Source organism: Cucumis sativus, chromosome 3 (genome assembly GCF_000004075.3).
Source record: "Cucumis sativus cultivar 9930 chromosome 3, Cucumber_9930_V3, whole genome shotgun sequence".
Lineage (NCBI taxonomy): Eukaryota > Viridiplantae > Streptophyta > Magnoliopsida > Cucurbitales > Cucurbitaceae > Cucumis > Cucumis sativus.
Window position 1 is genome coordinate 21,432,197 of NC_026657.2, and position 21,653 is coordinate 21,453,849.

The following is a 21,653-nucleotide window of genomic DNA, read 5'->3' on the forward strand; positions in this document are numbered from 1 at the left end:
AAATTCCATCCAATCTATTTTTATCATCATCCCAAAATTAAATATACATTTAAAAATATTTATATTCTTCACAATATAATTACTTTTCTATTTCTCAACAAATATTTTTCTTTCAAATAATTATCCTTCACAATTATATATCTTGTATGTTCTTTCCAAATACAATATTTTGTCCTTAAGAGGGTATTTAAGGGAAGGAAAGGAACATGAGAAAAAAGGAATAAGGAAAAGGGGATTATGAAATCTTAATAATCCTTGTATGGAAGAAGTATTAAGTGAGAGGATTACGAGAGATTATTATAATCCTTGTTTGGGGGAATGATTATATGGGAAGGATTATGACTGAAAAAAAAATTCGGCTTAGTTTTTTTTTTTCTTAAACGCATTGAATTTTTCAATTTTCAATTTTTTTTTCTTTTCTACAAATCGAATTTCTATTCGCTAACCATGACCCAGATAAATTGTTTTCTTTTTTTGAAACGTGAAATTTCTATCATAAATCATGTGTCATTACCATATTTCGATAAACGATGCCCTTTTCAACCGTATAGTACTATGCGTTAAGCGACATGTCCATAAATTAATTAGAAATATTTGGACAATGAGCCTAAATTTATTTGGAATTTTCACAAATGTCCTAAATTTGAAATTATTTTCTAAAATAGGATTTCGTATAAACTTTGGAGAATAATAACCTTCTAATAATTATAAATTATATATTATATTCATAATAAATTTTAAATTATTTTCTTATTAAAGATACTTTCAATTTATTGTCATATTAATTAGTTCCTTATATAAATGTGTGTTATTGTTATGGAAATTATTTTAGTATATTTTTTAATGAAGTATAATACAAAATATAATCCAATATGGAATATTTTTGGATTTAATTTATCAGTGGAAATTATTTAATCTTCATCACCAAACTCTATTCAATTTCCAATTGCCGTCGTCCACCTTTTATTTCCATAACCTCAACCTTTCAATTTTTCAGTGATTTTATTGTCAGCGGTTCATCTTCATTACGTTAACCTTTGATTAATAAACAAACATCTAATTTTCTTCACTTTTTTCTTTATCTTTCAACATCCTTCACATTAAGGTTACTATTTTTCGTAGATTTCGTTTCCTTTCGATCAGTATTTGGTCGGACTTTTCCTCATTCCTTTTGTTCTTAGTAGACTTCAAGTTAGTAGAAATTTTTAATTATTTTCATTTTCTCTATTCCATATATTTTAAACACATATATACACAAATATAAAATACACATATTTTACAGTATGTTTTCTGTCACTTCTCTATTCTAAAATTTTATTATCATACCGTATACTACATAATTACAACAATAATTAACTATATACCTGTAAGGTATCATCATTTTTTGACATGATTTATTAAATATATACCACATATTATTTACAATTATACTAATTTTTTAATATTCCCGCAAAACAGAATATGTTATATATTTCATTTATTATACATATACCACATCTAACTTTCTATTAAATGGTTTTTTAATATTCCCGTTATTTGTATATACTATGGTATGCCACTGAATAATAAATTTATATTTTGTGATTTATCACATATATACTACTGCATATATTTAAGAATACATACACATATTATTTTGGGGTGAGTGGGAATATAACAAATTACTACAAATTAATTAAGGATATAACAAATCTTTAAAAGAATTGCAAGTATGGCAAATTTTAATTAAATTTCAAGGTAAAAGACGAAAATACCCCCAAATACACTTTACGTATTGTCTTCCATCTTCCACTTTCTTCTTTTTCTTCATATTCCGATTTTCTTTTTCTCCACAATTTTCTCCACAATTTTCTCTCATTCTCCACGATTTTCTCGATTCTCCATCTTCACCGTCTTTTTCTCCCTTCTCTATCTACACCATCGTTTCTTCTCCATCTTTTTTGTGATTTTCTCCTATTTTAAGTTCATTTTTTCTCTCCGCGATTTTCTTCCATCTCACTTTGATATTTTTTTAGATGTGATTCTTCTGTAAAATTTTACTTCATCCAATTTTTACAATTTGATTTAATTTTATCACTCTAGGTTGATTTTGTTCAATTCAATTGATTTTACTAGTATTCTTATATTTAAAAATGTGTGAGAATATAGGTAGTATTACACTCATAACATTGATTAATCATAATTCTGAATCGTTGCAATATATATATATATACAATTTATCATCCTAGTGTTACACTCGTAGTATTATAGAAGATAGAGTCTATCACTGATTGACTAATATTAGTGATGGCCTAAGATACGAGTCTATTATTGATAGACTACTATCAGTGATGGACTTGGATACAGATCTATCATTGATATACTACTATCAGTGATGGACTAGGATACATATCTATTATTGATATACTACTATCAGTGATAACTTAGGATATTCGTGATGGTCTAGGATAGGGTTTAATATCAGTGATGATCTAGGATACGAATCTATCATTGATAAACTACTATTAGTGATGGACTATGTCGCGACGTGATCGCTACGCGGAGCGGACGACCTCCCCGTTTATTTTATTTTAATAAATAGTTTTGGAGCCGCCACCAACCATATTAGGGTGTGATTGGTCACCCAAAAAAAGAAAAAAAATGGTCTGCGTAAATTCAGAGATTTAAGTTCCGGAGTCAGTTGTGTGTAGGGAAAGTGTTAGCACCCTACAACACTCAAAAAATGGTTACCCAATTTTATCTTTTAAATTAAATTAGAGAGGTTCACAAAACAAAATTTTTATTTAGGTTTTGTTTAAATGTCCCATGTTTATCAATTCATATCAAAGAAACTAAAACCTAAGCATGAATTGATGATTATGGGTGGCACAGGAGCCATTAGAAAAATGAAGTTTGTCATTAGAAAAATTAAGTTTATTTTTGTTTTAAAAGATTTTTATTCACCTTAAGAATATTAAGATACCAAAACTTGATATTTTAATCTCTATCATAGGTGTTTAATGAAAAATTTCATATATCTAGAATTAATAAATTCATAGAAAATACTACTCAGTCTCATTTAAAATATGAAATGTGTTAATTTAAAAAACAATCTATTGATTAAATTTTAAACGGAAAAATTTCATGTATTTATGGATTTTAAATTATAAAATCCATAAAAAAACAATACTTTTTCTCCAATTTACATTATTATATTTAAATAAAAAAAATGAATAACAACAATGGCAAAACATTATGAAATTTGAAAAATACTTAGGTGTAATATGCTGAGATAAAATAAATACATTGATAATATATGCAAAATGTAAAAGATATTAATGTAGGATGCAAGATAATTAATTAATACAACACATGCAAGATAATTAATTAATTCAAAATGATGCAAAATAATTGATTAATGCAGGATGCAAAATAATTGATTAATGCATAATTAAACGAGGGCCAAATGGATATCAAATAATAATTAACAGTTGAATGCCAAAGTAGGTTTGACCCAATATGCAATTAAATAATATTGCAAATAAATAATCACACCAAAATGAATATCAAATAATTATAGCCAGATGCATACTGATTAATTCATACATCATGCAAATAATTAGAATGAGTGAGTGAAAATGTCACATACAAGTTGCTAATTAATTAATAGGCCAAATGAAAAATGGGTGTTGCCAAATATTAATTATATCATGGATAATTATTAACATGGATAATATATGGATAACAGTAATTATTAACGCAGTACTGCCATATGAATATATGGATAAAGTAATTAACAAAGACTGTAAAATGGATGCCAATGAAGAATGAGTATTACCAAATACAGGATGCTAAATTATGCATAATTATTAAGGCAGGCCATATGGATATAAGTAATTAACTGTAAAATGGGTGTCAATGAAGAATGAGTATTCAAATACAAATACATGAGGCTAATTAATTAAAAAGAAATTAACATAGAATAGATGCCCAATAATAAAAGAAAATCACCACAGAATGAATGTCTAATAAATAAAAGAATACATGATGCTAATTGATTAATTGTGCATAATTATTAAGACATGTTGTCATATGGATATAAGTAATTAACTGTAAAATTGGTGCCAATGAAGAATGAGTATTACCAAATACAGGATGCTAAATTATGCATAATTATTAAGGCATGCCATATGGATATAAGTAATTAACTGTAAAATGGGTGTCAATGAAGAATGAGTATCCAAATACAAATTCATGATGCTAATTAATTAAAAAGAAATTAACACATAATGGATGCCCAATAATAAAAGGAAATCACCACAGAATGGATGCTCAATAATAAAAGTAAATTAACATATAATGGATGCCTAATAATAAAAGAAAATTAACACAATGGATACCCAACAATTAAAAACAAATTAAGAATGAGTATCCAAATACAAATTCATGATGCTAATTAATTAAAAAGAAATTAACACAGAATGGATGCCCAATAATAAAAGAAAATCACCACAGAATGGATGCCCAATAATAAAAGTAAATTAACACATAATGGATGCCTAATAATAAAAGAAAATTAACACAATGGATACCCAACAATTAAAAAGAAATTAACACAGAACAGAATGCTCAATATTTAAAAATAAAAAATAAAAATTTAATATAGAATGGAAGGTAGAATGCTCAGTATTAAAAAAAATGAAATAATTAAATTAACATGTCAAATGACGGTAAAATGATGAACACGATAGTTCATAATTAAAAGCACTATCATCAAACAAGAAAAAAAAGTATCATCAAACAAGAATAAAAAGAGGAAAAAAAAAAAAACTTACGAGCAAGTCTGCCCTTAAATGCCAAAGGTTATTCCTTTTGATCTTCTTTCACTCTTCACCTCTTTCTAAATCCTCCAATAATAATAAAAAAAATCCTCCCTTTTCTTTTTTCCTCTTTCCTTTTTATAGGGCAAGGTCCATTGTTTTTTTTAGATCACGAGATGGAGTGCAGACTACAGAGAAATAGGAAGAAAGTGGGAGAGTGGGAGAAAGTGATAGAGTGGGAGAAAGTGGGAGAGTGATGACGAAGAAAAAGGGATGGTTGAGAAAAAATAGGAAGGAAACAAACCTTTTATTTTTATTTTTATTATTTATTTTTAAATGTATTTATTATTATTATTGTTGTTTTTAAAATATAAATTTAAGATTCAAATTCAAATTCAAACTCAAATTCAAATTCAAATTTAATTTCTTTTTCTTTTTCTTTTTTTATAATAAATAAATATAGGACAAAATACGGTATCTACAGACTAAGATAAGAGTCTATCATTAATAGACTAATATCACTTATGGACTAGGATAAGAGTTTATCATTGATAGACTACTATTAGTGATGGACTAGGATACGAGTCTATTATGATAATTTAGGATATTAATATTGCACTAGGATACAGGTCTATCAATGATAGACTAATATTGCACTAGGATACAGGTCTATCAATGATAGACTAATATTGCACTAGGATACAGGTCTATCAATGATAGACTAACATCACTATGCTTATATTAACTAATCTAACTAATAGTCTATCAGTGATAACTTGTATTCATCAATATTTTTAGGAAAAAAATCTCAATTTTTTTTAACCTAAAATTGTAGAAGTGATAGAAAAGTTCTTAATATGCTAAATTTCTATGAATCCTCAAATTTAATGAAGTACAATACAAGTGAAATTAAACACATTTTTAAATATAAAAATATTGGTAAAATCAATTGAATTGAACAAAATCAAGTGATGAAATTAAATCAAATTGTAAAAAATTGGATGAAGTAAAATTTTAGGGAAGAATAACATCTAAAATAATATCAAAGTGAGATGGAAGAAAATCATGGAGAGAAGAAATGATCTTAAAATAGGAGAAAATCACAAAGAAGATGGAGAAGAACAATGGTAAAGATGGAGAAGGGAGAAAAAGATGGTGAATATGGAGAATGGAGAAAACGAAAAAAAGACAGTGAATATGGAGAATGGAGAAAACGACGTTGAAGATGAAAAATGGAGAAAGTCGTGGAGAAGGAGAGAAAATTGTGAAGAAAGAGACAATTGTGAAGATTTCTTTTAAAGCAAGGGTAATTTTGGAATAGTTTAAAAAAGAATATAAAATTTGCTATATTTACAAATTGTTTAAGAAATTGTTATATACTTAAAATTTTATGTCAAAAAGGTTATTTATTATAATTCTTTTTCATGGTCTGTGATTTTTTCTTATTGCGTATATATACCAATATATACACAGTTTATATATTCATTCAGTTATTTATTTATTATTTTTTACGTATATACTACTGAATAATTTATTCATGTTTTGTGATTTGTTACATATATACTACTGCATATATTCAATAATACATTCATAGATTTTTTCTCTTCATGTTTTGTGATTTTTTCTTATTACATTTATATACCACTATACACATGTTATATATCCGGTCGGTATTTTTTTAAAATTATTACATATATAGTACTGTATAATACATATATTTTCTATTATTTGTTACATATATACTCCTTCATATATTCAATAATACATAAATGGTATTATCTTCAATATACTCAATATATATACCCCTAATGTATTTCGAATACGAAATATAAATTCTTACTAATCTTAAATTTTGTCAATTTTTTATTGAAATATCACTATACTAGTTAGCCGTCGATGTTCTTCTTCTTCACCACTTATACTTCTCCCAATCTTCTATTATTTGGCATCTTTTGTGAAAAATTAATATTCAATATATTCGAATAATGAAACTTTTACTTTATTTTTTTTTTTAATTTTCTAAACCGTAACTCACGTTCTTGATTTCTCTCATTGTCGGTCCACCTTCTATAGACAAATTGATATAATAACTTTTCGTTCATAAAATATACATCGTATTATTCAATATATACTATAATTGGATGAAATATATGAAAAACGAACAAAAGAATGGACGTAAAGAGATCGAGAGGAAAGATTTTTTTGAACAAAATAAACAAAATAAAAATAATTAAAGAAAAAATCCTTGTTATAATATACCATAACAAAATTAATCACTTACCATATTTACATAAAATATCTAATAAATACAAATATATTAATGATCCACTTTCCTTTTTCCTTTTACTATTTTTTGATTTATTATTAATAAAAAAGATGGGTTACATTGGTCATTTAGGCCTTATATTTGTGTAAAATATTAGGCAATTTAGGACGTTGCTGAAAATTTTAAGAAATTTGGGTTAATCTTGTAATATAGTATATCATTTTAGGCTATCTTAGTTAAAGACCCAATTAATTATTTATGCATCATCCAACATCGGGAAAGAAACTGAAATAAATAGTTAACATCCACTATAATGTAAAAAACGGGTAAGCAAATAAGTAAAACAAATACATGGTTTCGACAAAGAGAAAAAAAGAACAAACTTCCTCCCTGGGAAATTTAGCACCATAGTCATGGGTTATCGCAGAGGAGGACTCTGCAGTAGGCAACCTTGATCAAATCAGGCATTTTGATGAAGCTTCTCACTAACGACACCTTCTCCATCACTATCATCACTTATTTACTGATGTCCTCCATAGTAAGGCCCGAAATGGACTTCATATGCGTAATGACCTCCTGCACCACACATGCTCCCGGTTGATCGCTTTATCAGGTCATCTGCAATGGTCTTAAGCTGATCAATTGCATTGTCCATGCAATCTCGAATCAGGTCGTAAGTCTCGAACTACTACATGTCACACTTCCTTTTCTGACTGCTAGAGCCCGACCTAGTGTCGTTGGACTGACGAGATTGACCAACCATCATGTCATCGACGACATGTTCCCTCAGGCTGCAAATAGTTGAGAACTTCATCTCCAAGCCATCCTCTGCAAGGACCATACCAAATAAGTACAACTAAAGTCAATGCCCTAAATGAAGTAAAGCAATATATGGTCAAACAAGTTAGAGAGGGAGACAACATAACTCAAACAGAAAAGAAAAAAAGAGAACAATATTCTGTAACAAACAAAAGTTGACCAGTGTCAGTATATATATAATGCACATAACAAGAAAAGTATACCAACCGAGAAGTGGAAGGCAGTTCAACACAGGAAAATATATAAACTGAGGACAAAAACATATGCAACTAAAACTACATCAAATTGAGTATGAACACTGTTGTACAAATATGAACAAAAACATAAAATTACATCAAATGTTGTATGAACAAACACATATGTAACTTTTTTAAAAAATCCCTTTATACCGAAATGATATGTAAATCGAGAAGTAAAAAAAGATCCAAGGACACATGAACAAGGCATATTTGAGAAATAAAGTAAAATAAAGATCAAAACCTAAGAGGAAATCATTCAACGATGTTCAGATCTAGAATGCTCATGGTTTTTCACAACTAAATTTTAAAAAATAAAAATAGAATAGAAGAAGATCATATGAACAAGGTAGATTCAAGGACAATAAAAAATATATTATAATGATTTTCCTCTTCATCGACATTTACAAAAAAAAGGAAGAAATGTATACATCAATACCCTACCATGCTCGGACCCACCAAGGCCACAACCAGGCAGTATCCATAACTCATCATAATAGGGAAATCAGAGTGTCAATGGCGTGATCTCAGCGGCAAGGTGTTAGATGAAGGATGTGATTCAAATTCGAGTGACAAATCAAATAGGGAAGTCATGCACGGATTGAAAGAGAAGAGGAATCATTTCCCAAACGGGACTAAAAGGAAAAAAAATCAAGGAATATGTACCATTTTCAAGTTTGCAGCTGAATAGAGATTTAAACAAGGAGATTGGTCAGCGACCAAATGCGTTTAGAAGCAAATAGTGCTGGTAGATGAACTGCCAAACGAAACCGATTGGAGAAATCAGTGACCAACAAGATGAAAAAAAAAAAAAGAGAAAACAATATATGCTAAAAAGAACGGTCGAAAATGGAGAAGAAATAAGGTGAAGACAATTCAAATGGTGGCCGATAGAGGAAGCGTTCGAGTGAGGAGAAAGGGAGAGAGGAAGAAGGAAGATGAAGGGGAAATGTATGGAAAAAGAAGGAGTAAAAAAGGAATAAAAATAAGAGAGAGGGGTTAGGTGGAGGGATTAAGAAGTGAAATAGGGGAATTTTTTTCCTTTCCTTTTTTTTTATTGACAAACACAACCTAAATAAATATATTTTAACAAATATAATTATCTTTTCCTTTTTCATAATAATTACAGGAGAATTTAAATAAATAGAAGAAAAGTGAAAGTTTTTACTATAGCAAAAAACAATGGATACTTTGGGCTTGGGTTAAAATTTTGGCTATCCATTTTGAACTTGAATAATTATTATCTCTATTATAAACATCTCTATTGTGTACACTACATTACTAATGTAATAAATAGACATATTAAACTGATGATCGTCTTCATATTTAACAGTTAATTAAATATGTCGTTGCGACCTGAGGATTTAGTTATTATTGAATCTGGTAATGATGGAGATAGTGATATAGATGTAGAAGTCGATGAATTATTTGGTAATGAAGAAAATATAGAGGAAGAGAATGAAATGATCCCTTTTGAGATATTTACACAAATAGATTGGGACATCGCAAATTCTGTTTGTGAACAAGGCTCTACATTGACACATAGGAATGTATCTGTAGACACATCTAATTTAATTCATAAGGGAATGATATTTGACTGCAAGGAAGATCTTCAGTTGGCCGTTAAGAAGTACTGTGTGACACAATACTATGAAATTGTTATAGTCGATTCGAACCAAAATTTGTAGAATTTTCAATACAAACAGTGGAGTAATGGCTGTAACTAGAGGTTATGTGCTAGTAAGCGTAAGAGCCATGAATTATTTGAAATCACTAGGATCGAAGGAGAGCACTCGTGTTTGTACTCAAATTTAACACCAAGATCACTCATAGCTAGATTCTAATTTCACGAGAGTTGAAATTCAGAACATAGTGAAAGTTGATCATAGTGTTACTGTGTGTATGCTTATGAAAATCATAAAACAACAGTACGGTTACAATGTTAAGTACAGACGGGTGTGGCAAGCCAAGAAAAAAAGCTTTGATTGTTGTTTTTTGTGATTGGGAGAAATCATATAATGAGCTTCCGTATTGGTTGAGTGTCGTCGTACATTACAATCCAGAAATTCGAGTTGATTGATTTTTTCTTCCAACCGATGTACCAGCTACAACCATTTTCGAAAGAGTTTTTTGGTCATTTTGTCCTGCAATACTAGGGTTCAAGTATTGTAGGCCATTAGTTCAGATTGACGGAACCCATTTGTATGGAAAATATAAGGGAAAAATGTTAACTGTCTTATCTATCAATGCAAATGTTCATATATTTCCTCTTGCATTTACTATAGTGGAAGGGGAAAACGTGTCCAATTAGTCATGGTTCCTTCATCGACTGCACCAATATGTTACTGATCGAGATGGCATTTGCTTGATCTCCGACAGACATAGGGGCATTCTTTCTGTCATTAACAATAAAGAGGTAGGTTGGAGTGAACCTCGAGCAGTCTATCTATATCATCTTCGTCATGTTACTAGTAACTTTAATCAGAAATACAAATTGAAGCAAATGAAAGATTTGGTGTTTAGGGAAAGTAATCAACACCAAAGGTGCAAATTTATAGAAGGCATGAAAGAACTACAACGATTGAACCCAGAGTGTCTTGAGTTTTTTGAATATTGTGACTTGGAAAAATGGATTCAGTCCCATGACTATTGGTCTCGATATGGGTGGATGACAAGCAACGCAACTGAATGTATGAATGGTGTATTCAAAGGAGCTCGAATTTTACCCATCACTTCTTTGGTTAGACTAACATTTTATCACACAATTCTTTATTTTGAACGTCGACGAGTTGAGATAAGTGAAGCACTTGATCGTGGAGATATTTATACGGAATATGCGATAAGAAAGCTTAGAAGTGGGAAAAACGAGGTTTTACACATTCACTGACATCCATTGATAGAGAAACCCAAACGTTTGAGGTTCACACAGGTATGAGTAAGATTTCTCCATACAAATGCCAACACACACATGTAGTAAGTTTGATGGAAGGGACATGTTCTTGCAACAAGTGGCAGTCATTTAAGATTCTCTGTTCGCATGTAATTGCAGTTTGTAATTACATGCACTTGACGTACATACCATACATTGATAAATGCTACTTGTTGTTCATATTCAAACGTTATGACGGTCGCTTCCATCTAATCCAACACTCGGATTATTGGCTAGAGTTATCATTCACTGAAGTTTGCCCAAATGCGAACTTACTTAAAGGATCCGGTCGAGCACGAACTACTAGGATCCAAAATGAAATGGAATGGAAAGAGTCTAGGCAATCACTCAGATGCACGGTCTGTAAAGTAGAAGGACATAACATACATACTTGTCCTCAACGTGCTTATTCTTCTTCAAGACAATGATATGTCTTGTAATTGTTAATGCACGAATTTTATGTAATTGTTTCATTTCATTGTTCGATGTATATCTTAGGGTTTGATTAATACTTTAATTATAATTTATTGATATATAAACTTAATAACTTAAATTCATACTATTGTAATCATGTAATGGAACCTGTGCCGATTGATCCTCTTAGTAGTTGGATTTTTTCTTTTCATGTTATTACTGCAATATATGTGTGTTATTAATGAAATATTTTTTTAGATTATTTGCATAATGAAACGTGGGCCGCTTAATCCTACGCAGCTATATCTATAGTCGTCCCATCGTTCACAATCCGTACGGGAGACCTCCTCTACAATTATTTTGAGTTGTCAACAAAGAGAGGCAGCGTCCCAACGCTTGATCCCATTCGATTAGCATATTGTGCCATATTTAGAGGCTGCTGGATTTCTAGGGGTTTCCCATATAGGATTCATGCAGTTTGATTGACATTTGATTACTGCTTTGGTCGAGCATTGGAGACTAGAGACCCACACATTTCACATGCCTTGTGGGGAATACACGATCACACTACAGGATGTTGCAGTTTAGCTGAGGTGACCAGGGGATGGTGAGCCTGTGGTAGGATCGTTGTTATATGACTGGAAGGTACTCTATGAAGATTACTTGGGAGTTCTTCCGCCTGACATGAAAGATCAACGATTGAGTCTTGCATGGTTGGCAGAATTGTTCACAGAATTCCACTAGATGCTGATGTAATGAGCGTTCAGAGATACGCTTGTGCATACATTATGAAGTTGATTGGAGGTTTTCTATTTGCCGACAAATCAAATACCCTGGTCCACTGTATGTTTCTTCCGCTTTTAGACGATTTTGACCAAGCTGGTACGTATGCTTGGGGTGCTGTATGTCTCGCATGGTTGTATAGAGAATTGTGTCGAGCGAGTAATGCACGATCTTTAGAGATTGCTGGCCCATTAATGTTGCTGCAAGTATGAGTGTATGACAGATTCCCACTTGTGGCACCACAACTACCACTAAAGTATTCTTTTATGTATATATTGTTTTTTTTAATAAAATTTGCACTATCTATAACTTATTGATTATTTTTTTCTCACATTAGATGGAGCGGTGTTATACCTTCATCTGAACTGCCAGCAAATATGTTGCTGACCTACCAAATGATATTTAATCGGCTGATCAACTCTCAGGTAGTAAAATATTATACGAATGTTGTCTAGGTATGTCTTTTGTTACTTACTTATATTTGTTTTTTTAACAGATTAATTGGACACCATACACACCCCACATTATGACATTGCTTCCTCATCAATGTCATAATGGTCAAGCGGTGTGAACATACGTGGATCCTATGATTTGCTTTCATCTCGTTGAGAAGCATCAACAAAATCGTGTATTGCGACAATTCAATATGCTACAAATGCCACTAGAGTTTTGCTCTACAGATCGGGGCCTACACCAAATTGATTTAAGAGGCAAGTGCGATCAAGATTGGAGTAGGATTCACGCGGAACATATAGCAACGTGGCATGCACGAAATAATTTGTGTGTAGAAGCAGAAGCAACACATGAGTCGACAGTATCAGATAACCACTTTTTTTTGTACACATCGATTATTAGACACTTCGTCACACATGATGACACTTATTGTTATCGCATGGTAACACTTTTAATATGATTTATAAATTTAATACAAACATGCACATTTTTTAATTATATTATTTACAATCGTTCAGAATAATTTTGTTGAAGACGTACGTCGAGTCTCCATGGATAACAATTTTGAAATTTTCAGACCAATGTGTGACGAAGTCATGGAAGATATAGAACAACTTGTTCAGCAGACTCGACGATTAAATGTTACCGACATAGATCGTAGACACATTCGACGTAGACGATGATGTCGTAGAGGGAGATGAATAAAATCCTTCCTCTGTATATTTTAAGTGTTATATAATTTTTAAATTTTGCTAAAACTCTATTGAAGTTGTATAAATTAAAATTTGGACTTTTTAAAATTAATTATAAATTAAAAGTTGCTAAAACGTGCTACCGATGTTATTAAAGTGCTACCTAAATAGCTTCCTCTCACAAAAAAAAAAAGAAAAAAATAGTAATAATATCAATATTTAAATATTATCTTCCTCTCACGACAAGAAAAAAAATAGTAATAATATCAATATTTAAAAAAAAGAAAGAAAAAAAATCTTAAAAGTAGGAGATTAGAACAAAAATTTTAATCTTAAAAGTAGGAGATTATAACAAAATTTTTATAAAAAAGAAAATTTCTACTATATTTTCATTAGTTTTTTACATACTTCCCTCGTATATTTGGTGTTATTATAAAAATAGTTAGTTTTTTAAACCCTAATAATCTTTTAAATTTTATTTAAGGAAGTTGTGTACCCAGTACACGACTTCCATTCAATCACTTTCCACGTGAGTCATTGTCATCATCAATTATACGTCAAACTGGTCAATTATGTTGTTGTGTAAAACATGAAAGTTGTGTGCCCGGTACACGACTTCCATCATTTTTTTCAAACTCACCTATATTTTACAATAGTTCATGAAAACACCCTATTCTTATCATTTTTCTCAAACAACCCTATTTTTGACATTATTTTCAAAAAACACATTACTTTTAAAAATATTTCGAAAATTACTCATAAGCTATTTTCAAACCATCTACATATTGATTAAAATATATTTTTGGTTCTTAAAATATATTTTTGGTTCTTAAAATTTGAATGAAGTAACAATTTTTAGTTTGGAAAGATTTAGTTGTTAAACTTTCAAATTTTTAATAATCTAATCATTGAGCTAAAACATTTATAATAATTTAGCCCATGAAATTTTACATTTTTGTAACAATTTAGTATGAACAGTAAAAAAGATTCTCAATTTTTTTTATTACATGATCAAAAGAGTCTTAATAAACTAAATCATTATAAGTTTTAAAATAGATGGATTGGTGGTGGATCAAAAAAAATTATATAAGGGATATCAGACACTATCTAATAAAAATACTAAAAAATGTTTTAAAAAATATCTCAAGGTTTCGCTGATCCTTTAATAACATTCACTACATTTGTAGCAATAAAGAAAAGACTAGCAATTTCCACGTGATTTTTTTGTAATGTTGTGAATTTAAATTTTTTATAAAAAAAAAGAAAAAAAATACATGTTTCATGGAATATTGTTGAAAGAGTGGAATTTTAGATCATCGACTTTGTTGATTTTTTTATAAATATTTGTTAGATAACAAACAACGACAAGACAATAAGTTAGAGTTTTATCTTAGTTAAGTTTTGTTCCTTTTTTAAAAAAACTTAATTTTATGACATTATTGAAATTTGTCAATAAAATTGACATGTGGAGTCTTTTGGAGAAATAAAATTATTGAAATGTTGCAAGATTATCTTGTAGCCTCTTATTAGGATTAGGAAATGAGTTAGAGTTTTATCTTAAATATGTTTCTTTTTCTCTTTTTAGAAAATCATTGAAATTTAGAAAAAAAATTGATATTTGAGAAATTTTTTTATTGATATTTAGAATCAAAATTAGTTTGTAAAGACAGTTATAATAGGCGAGAATGACTGTGATACAACCACTACATTAGAACTAGAATTTAATTAAAATAAAGAATTATTTAATATATATAATGTAAAATGAAATTTCAAAATTAATTTTAAAATATAAAAATGGATAATGTGAGAAATGACGTGACCCTTAATAAATTCATCCCCGAGATGGATTAAATTGTTATAAGTGAAAAGTTTGATTTTTTTATTTTTAGCTTTTAAAATTTAAGCATGATTTGTTGGTTTGGTGAAGTAGTGTTGTTTTTGTAAATCAAACTAAGTTTTGAAAACTTTTGAAAAAATGGAAACACTTGTTTTTGTTTTAAAATTTGATTAAAAAATGTGTTCACAAGAATAAGTGATTGCAAATTTAAGAGTATAAAACAGAATTAAATCATAACCAAGTATTGGCACCCAAGAAGTTAATCGTGAAAAGTGTTTTTTTTTAACCAAATGACTATTTCTTTTACTTTCCTGAAAAATAAGTAACGCAAATTCAACCTTATTTAAAAACAATAAATATAATCATATTTCTTTAACAGAAACTAATTTCTTACAAATCACAAATTAAAAAACATCATTAATGTAAGAAAAGAGCTTAAAGATGCCATTGAATTATTAGTTTTCTTTACAAATTAATTCATTAATTATTATGCTCTTTTGCTCTTTTGCACTATATAGCTCTGTTCTGCCCCCACAAAAACCTCCATCTTATAAACCCTAAAAGCTCTGTGCTTCCCAATGGCGCCACACCATAATGACATCACAACCTCAGCTGTGAACCACATCCAACATTAATATCTTTCACAAATTCAAAAAGAGAAATCAAAAGCAAAAGAAAGAAAGAAATAAAGAAAGAAAGAAATAAATAAAGAAGAAGACGATGAATGAATCACACAGTTAGTTAGAATTATATAAAGAAAGACAGAAGCTTCAAAAAAGAAAGAAACAGAGTAGACCCATTAAAAAGCTCTCCAATCCAGTATGATTTCCTCCATGTTCCTCAATTTCATGACATCCCATCATTACTTCTTCACCTTTCCCTTTTTCCCTTTTAATTTCTTCATTTCCTTCAACCTTATTGGAAAACCAAAACCCTTCTTCCTCCACTTCCCCTGTTTTCTTTTCAATATCCATGGTAATGATGTCGCCTGAACGCGCCGCGGCGACTCCCTTCGAATTCCGGGCACCGCCGCCATCTCCCATCAGAACCAGTCGGCGGTCCTCCGTCACAAACGATGAGGTTCTCACAGAATTCCTCGAGCACTCTCTCCGTGTCCCTGATCTCGTTTTGCCGGATACCATTTTCCCGAGGGAGAGATTTGTTGAGCACCCACCGAGAATCGACTATAGGTTGATTGAATCGTACGATCGTGATTCTGTTTTGAAGATTTTGGATTCAATGTGTAGCTTTGGGTTTTTCCAATTGGTGAACCATGGGATTCCGGTAGAGCTAATTGGGGCAGTTGCGGGGGCGGCGGATGCAGGGGTTTTTGGGATATCGCCGGAGAAGAAGGTGGGGGTGGGGAGGTCGCCGGAGAAGGCGTATGGGTTTGAGGAGTATTGGCATGGAGAGGATGAGAGTGAGGTTAGTGAAGAGTTTGTGTGGAGCAGAGATGAAGATTTGAAAATGGAAATGGAGGTCATTTCGCCTATTGGATATTCCAATTTCAGGTTATTTTTCTTTTCTTATTATCCAAATATTATCAATTTTATATTAAATATATGAGTTTCCTTATTATCATTGTTATTATTTATTTGAGAGGGATTAAACATTTAAATTTAATACATTGTGTTTTCAAATTAAAAAAATTAATATATGATCAATAATTGACATCTACTCTGTATGTATATGTATGTATATATAGATGAGTTTTTTTTATCTCTATTAAGAGTATTCAAAATGAAAGTCAGAAAAAGAAAGACCCTTCTTTATAAATCATTTTGTATTTTATTTTTTGTTTTTGAATATTGAATTTGTTTACTCACGTTTTCTTATTCATCAGTTTCATATTTCGTTTACAAATATTTCTAAGTCTTAACCAACTTTTAAAAATAAAAAAATCACTTTAAAATTTATTTTTCTAAAAAGCAAATGTGACTTTTAGATTGAAAACACCACTAAAATTTATATTTATATGAAAGAAATATTAAATAATAGATAGAAATGATATTTTCATTCTAAATCTAAAAAACCAAAAAAGAAAATAAACCAAAGGGTTATAAAAAACTCATTTTTGCTTTTAGAAATCAACAAAAATATCTAATACATACCTACGATGACGACGATAAGTAAAAAATGGGTGAGAAAAGTACAATTTGGCCTTAAAACAATATTCCCAAAAGATTTAAACATCTTGTAACCATTCCATCTAGGTAATCTTTTTAAAAAAGTTGTAACAAGAATTCAACTTTCCAATATTCCCAAAATGAAAGATTGTGTTTCTTTTAATTTCAACAAACGAATGACAAGCAATATTACAACTCAAATTAAAATTTTGTTTTAATGTAACAAAAAAAAAGTCCATTTCCAAATACACTAATTGGGAAATTGCATACAAATCTAAAAACTCATTATATATTTCGTGCATCTCTTTGTTCATGCAGCAAGAAAATGGAATGGCTAACACAACTAACAGAGAAATTGGGAGAGAAAATGTTAGGAATTTTTCTAGAAAACAGTGGGAAAATTGCAAGAAATGAAGTGGTTTTAGGGCATGGATCAGTGTGGTGTGTTTACAAACACAAGATCAAGCAAGGATTGAGTGTTTGGAACGATGAATTAGAAAACTGTTTCAAACATGATGTCATCAGAATGCTCATAAGAGGAACTGATTTCTCTCATGCTTTTTGCTTCCATTTCTGCCATGGATCCTCTCCTCTATTCCATGCTTACTCCAAGAGAGGTTGGGTTTCTTTTGTACCCGATGATTCCGCCATTGTTGTCACCGTCGGTGATCATATTCAGGTACGTCCTACTTCTACTCTAATTTGATGATGATTTTGTAGTAGAATCACCATGGAAAGAAAAAAAATATATTAAGGAATACATAAGAGTAAAGATGATAAACGTGAGTACTGTGTTTCTCCCTATGTCCACATTTAATTCTCTAATCCACAAAAATTTGTTAAGTTTTGTGAGGTTGATGATTGAATTGTTTTCATGTGATAAATCATTTTTTGTTTTGTTTTCTTAAATTATAATTCAATTAAATAAATTCTATTTTGAGTTTTTTTTTAAAAAAATTAACTAGTTAATTTTCACTAAAGAATTTCATTTAAAAAGTTAAATTGAATAAGAAAATCTCCTATGTTAATAGACAGTTATTTACTTCCTAGTTTAATTGAAACAAAATAATTAACAATAACCTATCAATTCATATTATGGACATATTTGTAATCCAAATACTGCTCTATCTATATAAAATTAAATACATCAAATTATCAATGTAATTAACAAAAAAAAAAAAAAATGAAATTGTCGACCAAAGCTTAGGTCATATGTGATTCCTAAATAACAAGAACAACACTAACATATGGCAAGGGGAAAATAGAGTTGATATGTACTAGCTTGTATCTATTATTTTTAGTTTAAGAAGTATGGCGAAGAGATTCAAATCTATGATCTTTTGGTCAATAATTAATACTTTATATGTCCAGTTGAGCTTTGTTCATTTTGACGAGTGTTTCATCTTTGTTTAACTTATGAAAAAAATATTCCATTTTTCACCACGTTCATATTGAGAGAGAATGGAAGATGTCCATTACTTTTCTATTAACACAACTATAGTTTATAAATGAGGAATGAAATATACATATATATAAAGTTGTGAAAGAATTTTGCATAACAAATTATAGAGTCAAAGATTAAGTCTCACCCATTTTTAAGACTAAAGGTTATATTGGTTATCATTCAGCTATATTCACTCTAAGTTAAAGTTAGAGTTTCAAGGACTTCATTGTATTTGTAGCAAAGAAAGTTAACTACTTTTCCTAATTACGATGATGCCATAAGTCTACTTTTACAAAGGTCATGGTTGAGTCATAAATTTTTCTAAAGACAGAGAGAGTGTAACGGTGTGTTTTAATTATTTGAACAATACTAAAATTATTGAGATTAGATGGGAAAAAACTGAAAATCAATTCAATTCAAATTAATGAAGATGACAAAATTAAAAACTTCCATAAATGTAAACTCTTTTTCTTTATATAGAATTTTACAAAAATGGGCATCATTTGTAATTGAACGTGGATCCACTCCAAAAGTTGGTGTAATTATAACATTAATTAAAGTTGAATTAAGAAAAGGGGTTGAAATATTTAAATTAAGTGAAACAAAATTTAATTGTATCCCTTTCTTTGCATCAACTTTTGTTTTTCTCTCTCTCTAAATTATAATAAAATTAAACCTCAGGGTTGGAGTGGTGGGCAATACAAGCATGTGATTGGTAGGCCAATCTATAAAGATCATAACAAAGAGAAACAGAGTGGGAGCAATAATAATACTAATGGCATCTCAATGGCTTTTCTCTTTTCTCCAACTCCTTCTTCATCATCATCAAATGCCCTCAAGTCCCCCAATGAAATTAGGACTCTTTCATTAGCCCATCAAGCTCTATTTGCTCTCTTCTTAACTCTTTTTTACAATTTTTTCTTTTATATTCTCAAATACATTTGACTATGGTTTGCCTTTCTTTCTATTTATGTTTCTTTCATTTATCCCATATGTATCACCTTTCATTTAAAATGAGATATATAAAATATGAGTTTTCTTTCGTTTGAGTTAGTATATGTACACGAGAATGATTCTAGTTGTGTTACTATCATTTTCTTTTGTATATGAGCTTATATAATTGAGAAGTAAATTTGTCCTATTAAGTTAAGTTTGTTGCAATTGAATAATATTGTTATATAAATACAACTGAAATGGATTTTAGAAGCTAAGTTTGTGTAATAATTGCAATAATGTAACTTCATAGTTTATGGCTAATTTAGGACTATTCTAATAAATACTAAATATTTAGAATAGTAGTGTATTTTCTTTTAGGGTTGAAAATAAGAAATTTGATTATAATTCTATTAGTTCAAGCTTAAGTTGTAATACTTTTAAAGGTAGAGTTGACTATTGTTCAAATTCAAAACTTAAAGTTTGTGATAATTAATTGTTACCATTTTTTATAGTTTAGAATTTTTTTTAATTAAGTGTATAGCGAACAACTACTAATGAAAAATTTAAATGATGTGTGAAATAAATAAAAATGGCTTCAATTTCAATACAAAAAGTTGGAGAAAATCTCATGGAATGAAAAGGAAGTTTGAACTTCAAGGCTATGATATCTCTCGTGTGGGTTATAATAATATATTTAGAAAGGAATTACTAAACTAAATTTTTTCTATTATTATTTCTATTCCTTCATAAGTTAGGATTAAATCTTAGACGGACTCCAAGTTTAATTTGTTGGAACAAAACCTCATAATATTACGAGAATAAACAGAAAAATAACATAAATTAAAGAAAGTAATAAAACCTCGAATCGAAACATAAGAATTTGCATGGAAAACTCTCAACTTGAAAAAAGAAACAACGAATAAGAAAGAAAAGAAAGAGATCAACTATGTGAAAAATTGCTACAATCACAAAGAATAATTTTCTCTCTCGATCCCAATTATATTACAAGAACACTCTTTCAAAATTTTTCGCCACTATCACATTTTACCGACTCTCCAACTAGAGAATATAAAATGAATTTAATTAGAGTTAGGATAAGCTTAAAATGCTTTTAACTGAGACATTTGTAAATGAAGATGGTGAGCTCTTTTTATAGATCTAGAGTCACCCATCTTTTCATAAAATAATTGAAGTAAGACAACTGCACTATATTAGTATTTTGTCCAAAATTCAACATAATTGTCCAGATGAAATAAGGATTATCTTTCATACACAAAGGTAACACATTACATGCACAATAATTGCAACAATCTTGTGATTATATATACAGTAACAACGCACAACTAAAAATATTGCAAGGATAGAACACAAGATTTGGAACTAAAGTTGTTTGGTGCAAAACCATTTGCGTATGTAGTAAGCGCCTTACATAATTTCATTAATATAAAGTTAAGTGATTATAACATTATACTTATCTATAAACACAACAATAAATTACAGTGCCACACACACACATAACTCAACTTAATGAATTATCATTAGGCTCCTCGTATGTGCATGAAATTCCCCTGTAACGAGAACTTCTTCTATTCTTCTACCTTATGAAGAGCACTTCACCTTTAATATTTAAGCTCCCTCAGGTAAGAGAATTCCTTCTCAAGTTGTAGCAGACAATTCTAGAGAACCACACTAAAGTAGTTCTATAGCAGCAAAAAGTTCACAACCACGGAGGCATAGTAAAAGTCCCCAAATTATAACACACTGCACCAATGACTCACAAATAACCCAAAAGCTCATATAAAAAGAAAAGTCTCATAGGTACTGTGCAGAATTAAAAGGGATAATCAACCCAAAAGTCAACCAATCCAGCTCCAAGAAGAAAAGAGTCCTTTAGAATATAAATCACCTAGAATTTTCAA

The 21,653-nt window shown here is 29.8% G+C and overlaps 1 protein-coding gene across 1 annotated transcript; it reads left to right on the forward strand.

Moving 5' to 3' along the window:
- The first annotated feature begins 16,003 nt into the window (after positions 1-16,003).
- LOC101203918 lies at positions 16,004-19,930 on the forward strand. The gene is made up of 3 exons (XM_004151003.3): positions 16,004-16,739; positions 17,673-18,033; positions 19,480-19,930. The coding sequence occupies exons 1-3, from the start codon at positions 16,201-16,203 to the stop codon at positions 19,741-19,743; spliced, it is 1,164 nt and encodes a 387-aa protein (XP_004151051.2). The 5' UTR covers positions 16,004-16,200; the 3' UTR covers positions 19,744-19,930.
- The last annotated feature ends 1,723 nt before the right edge of the window (positions 19,931-21,653 follow it).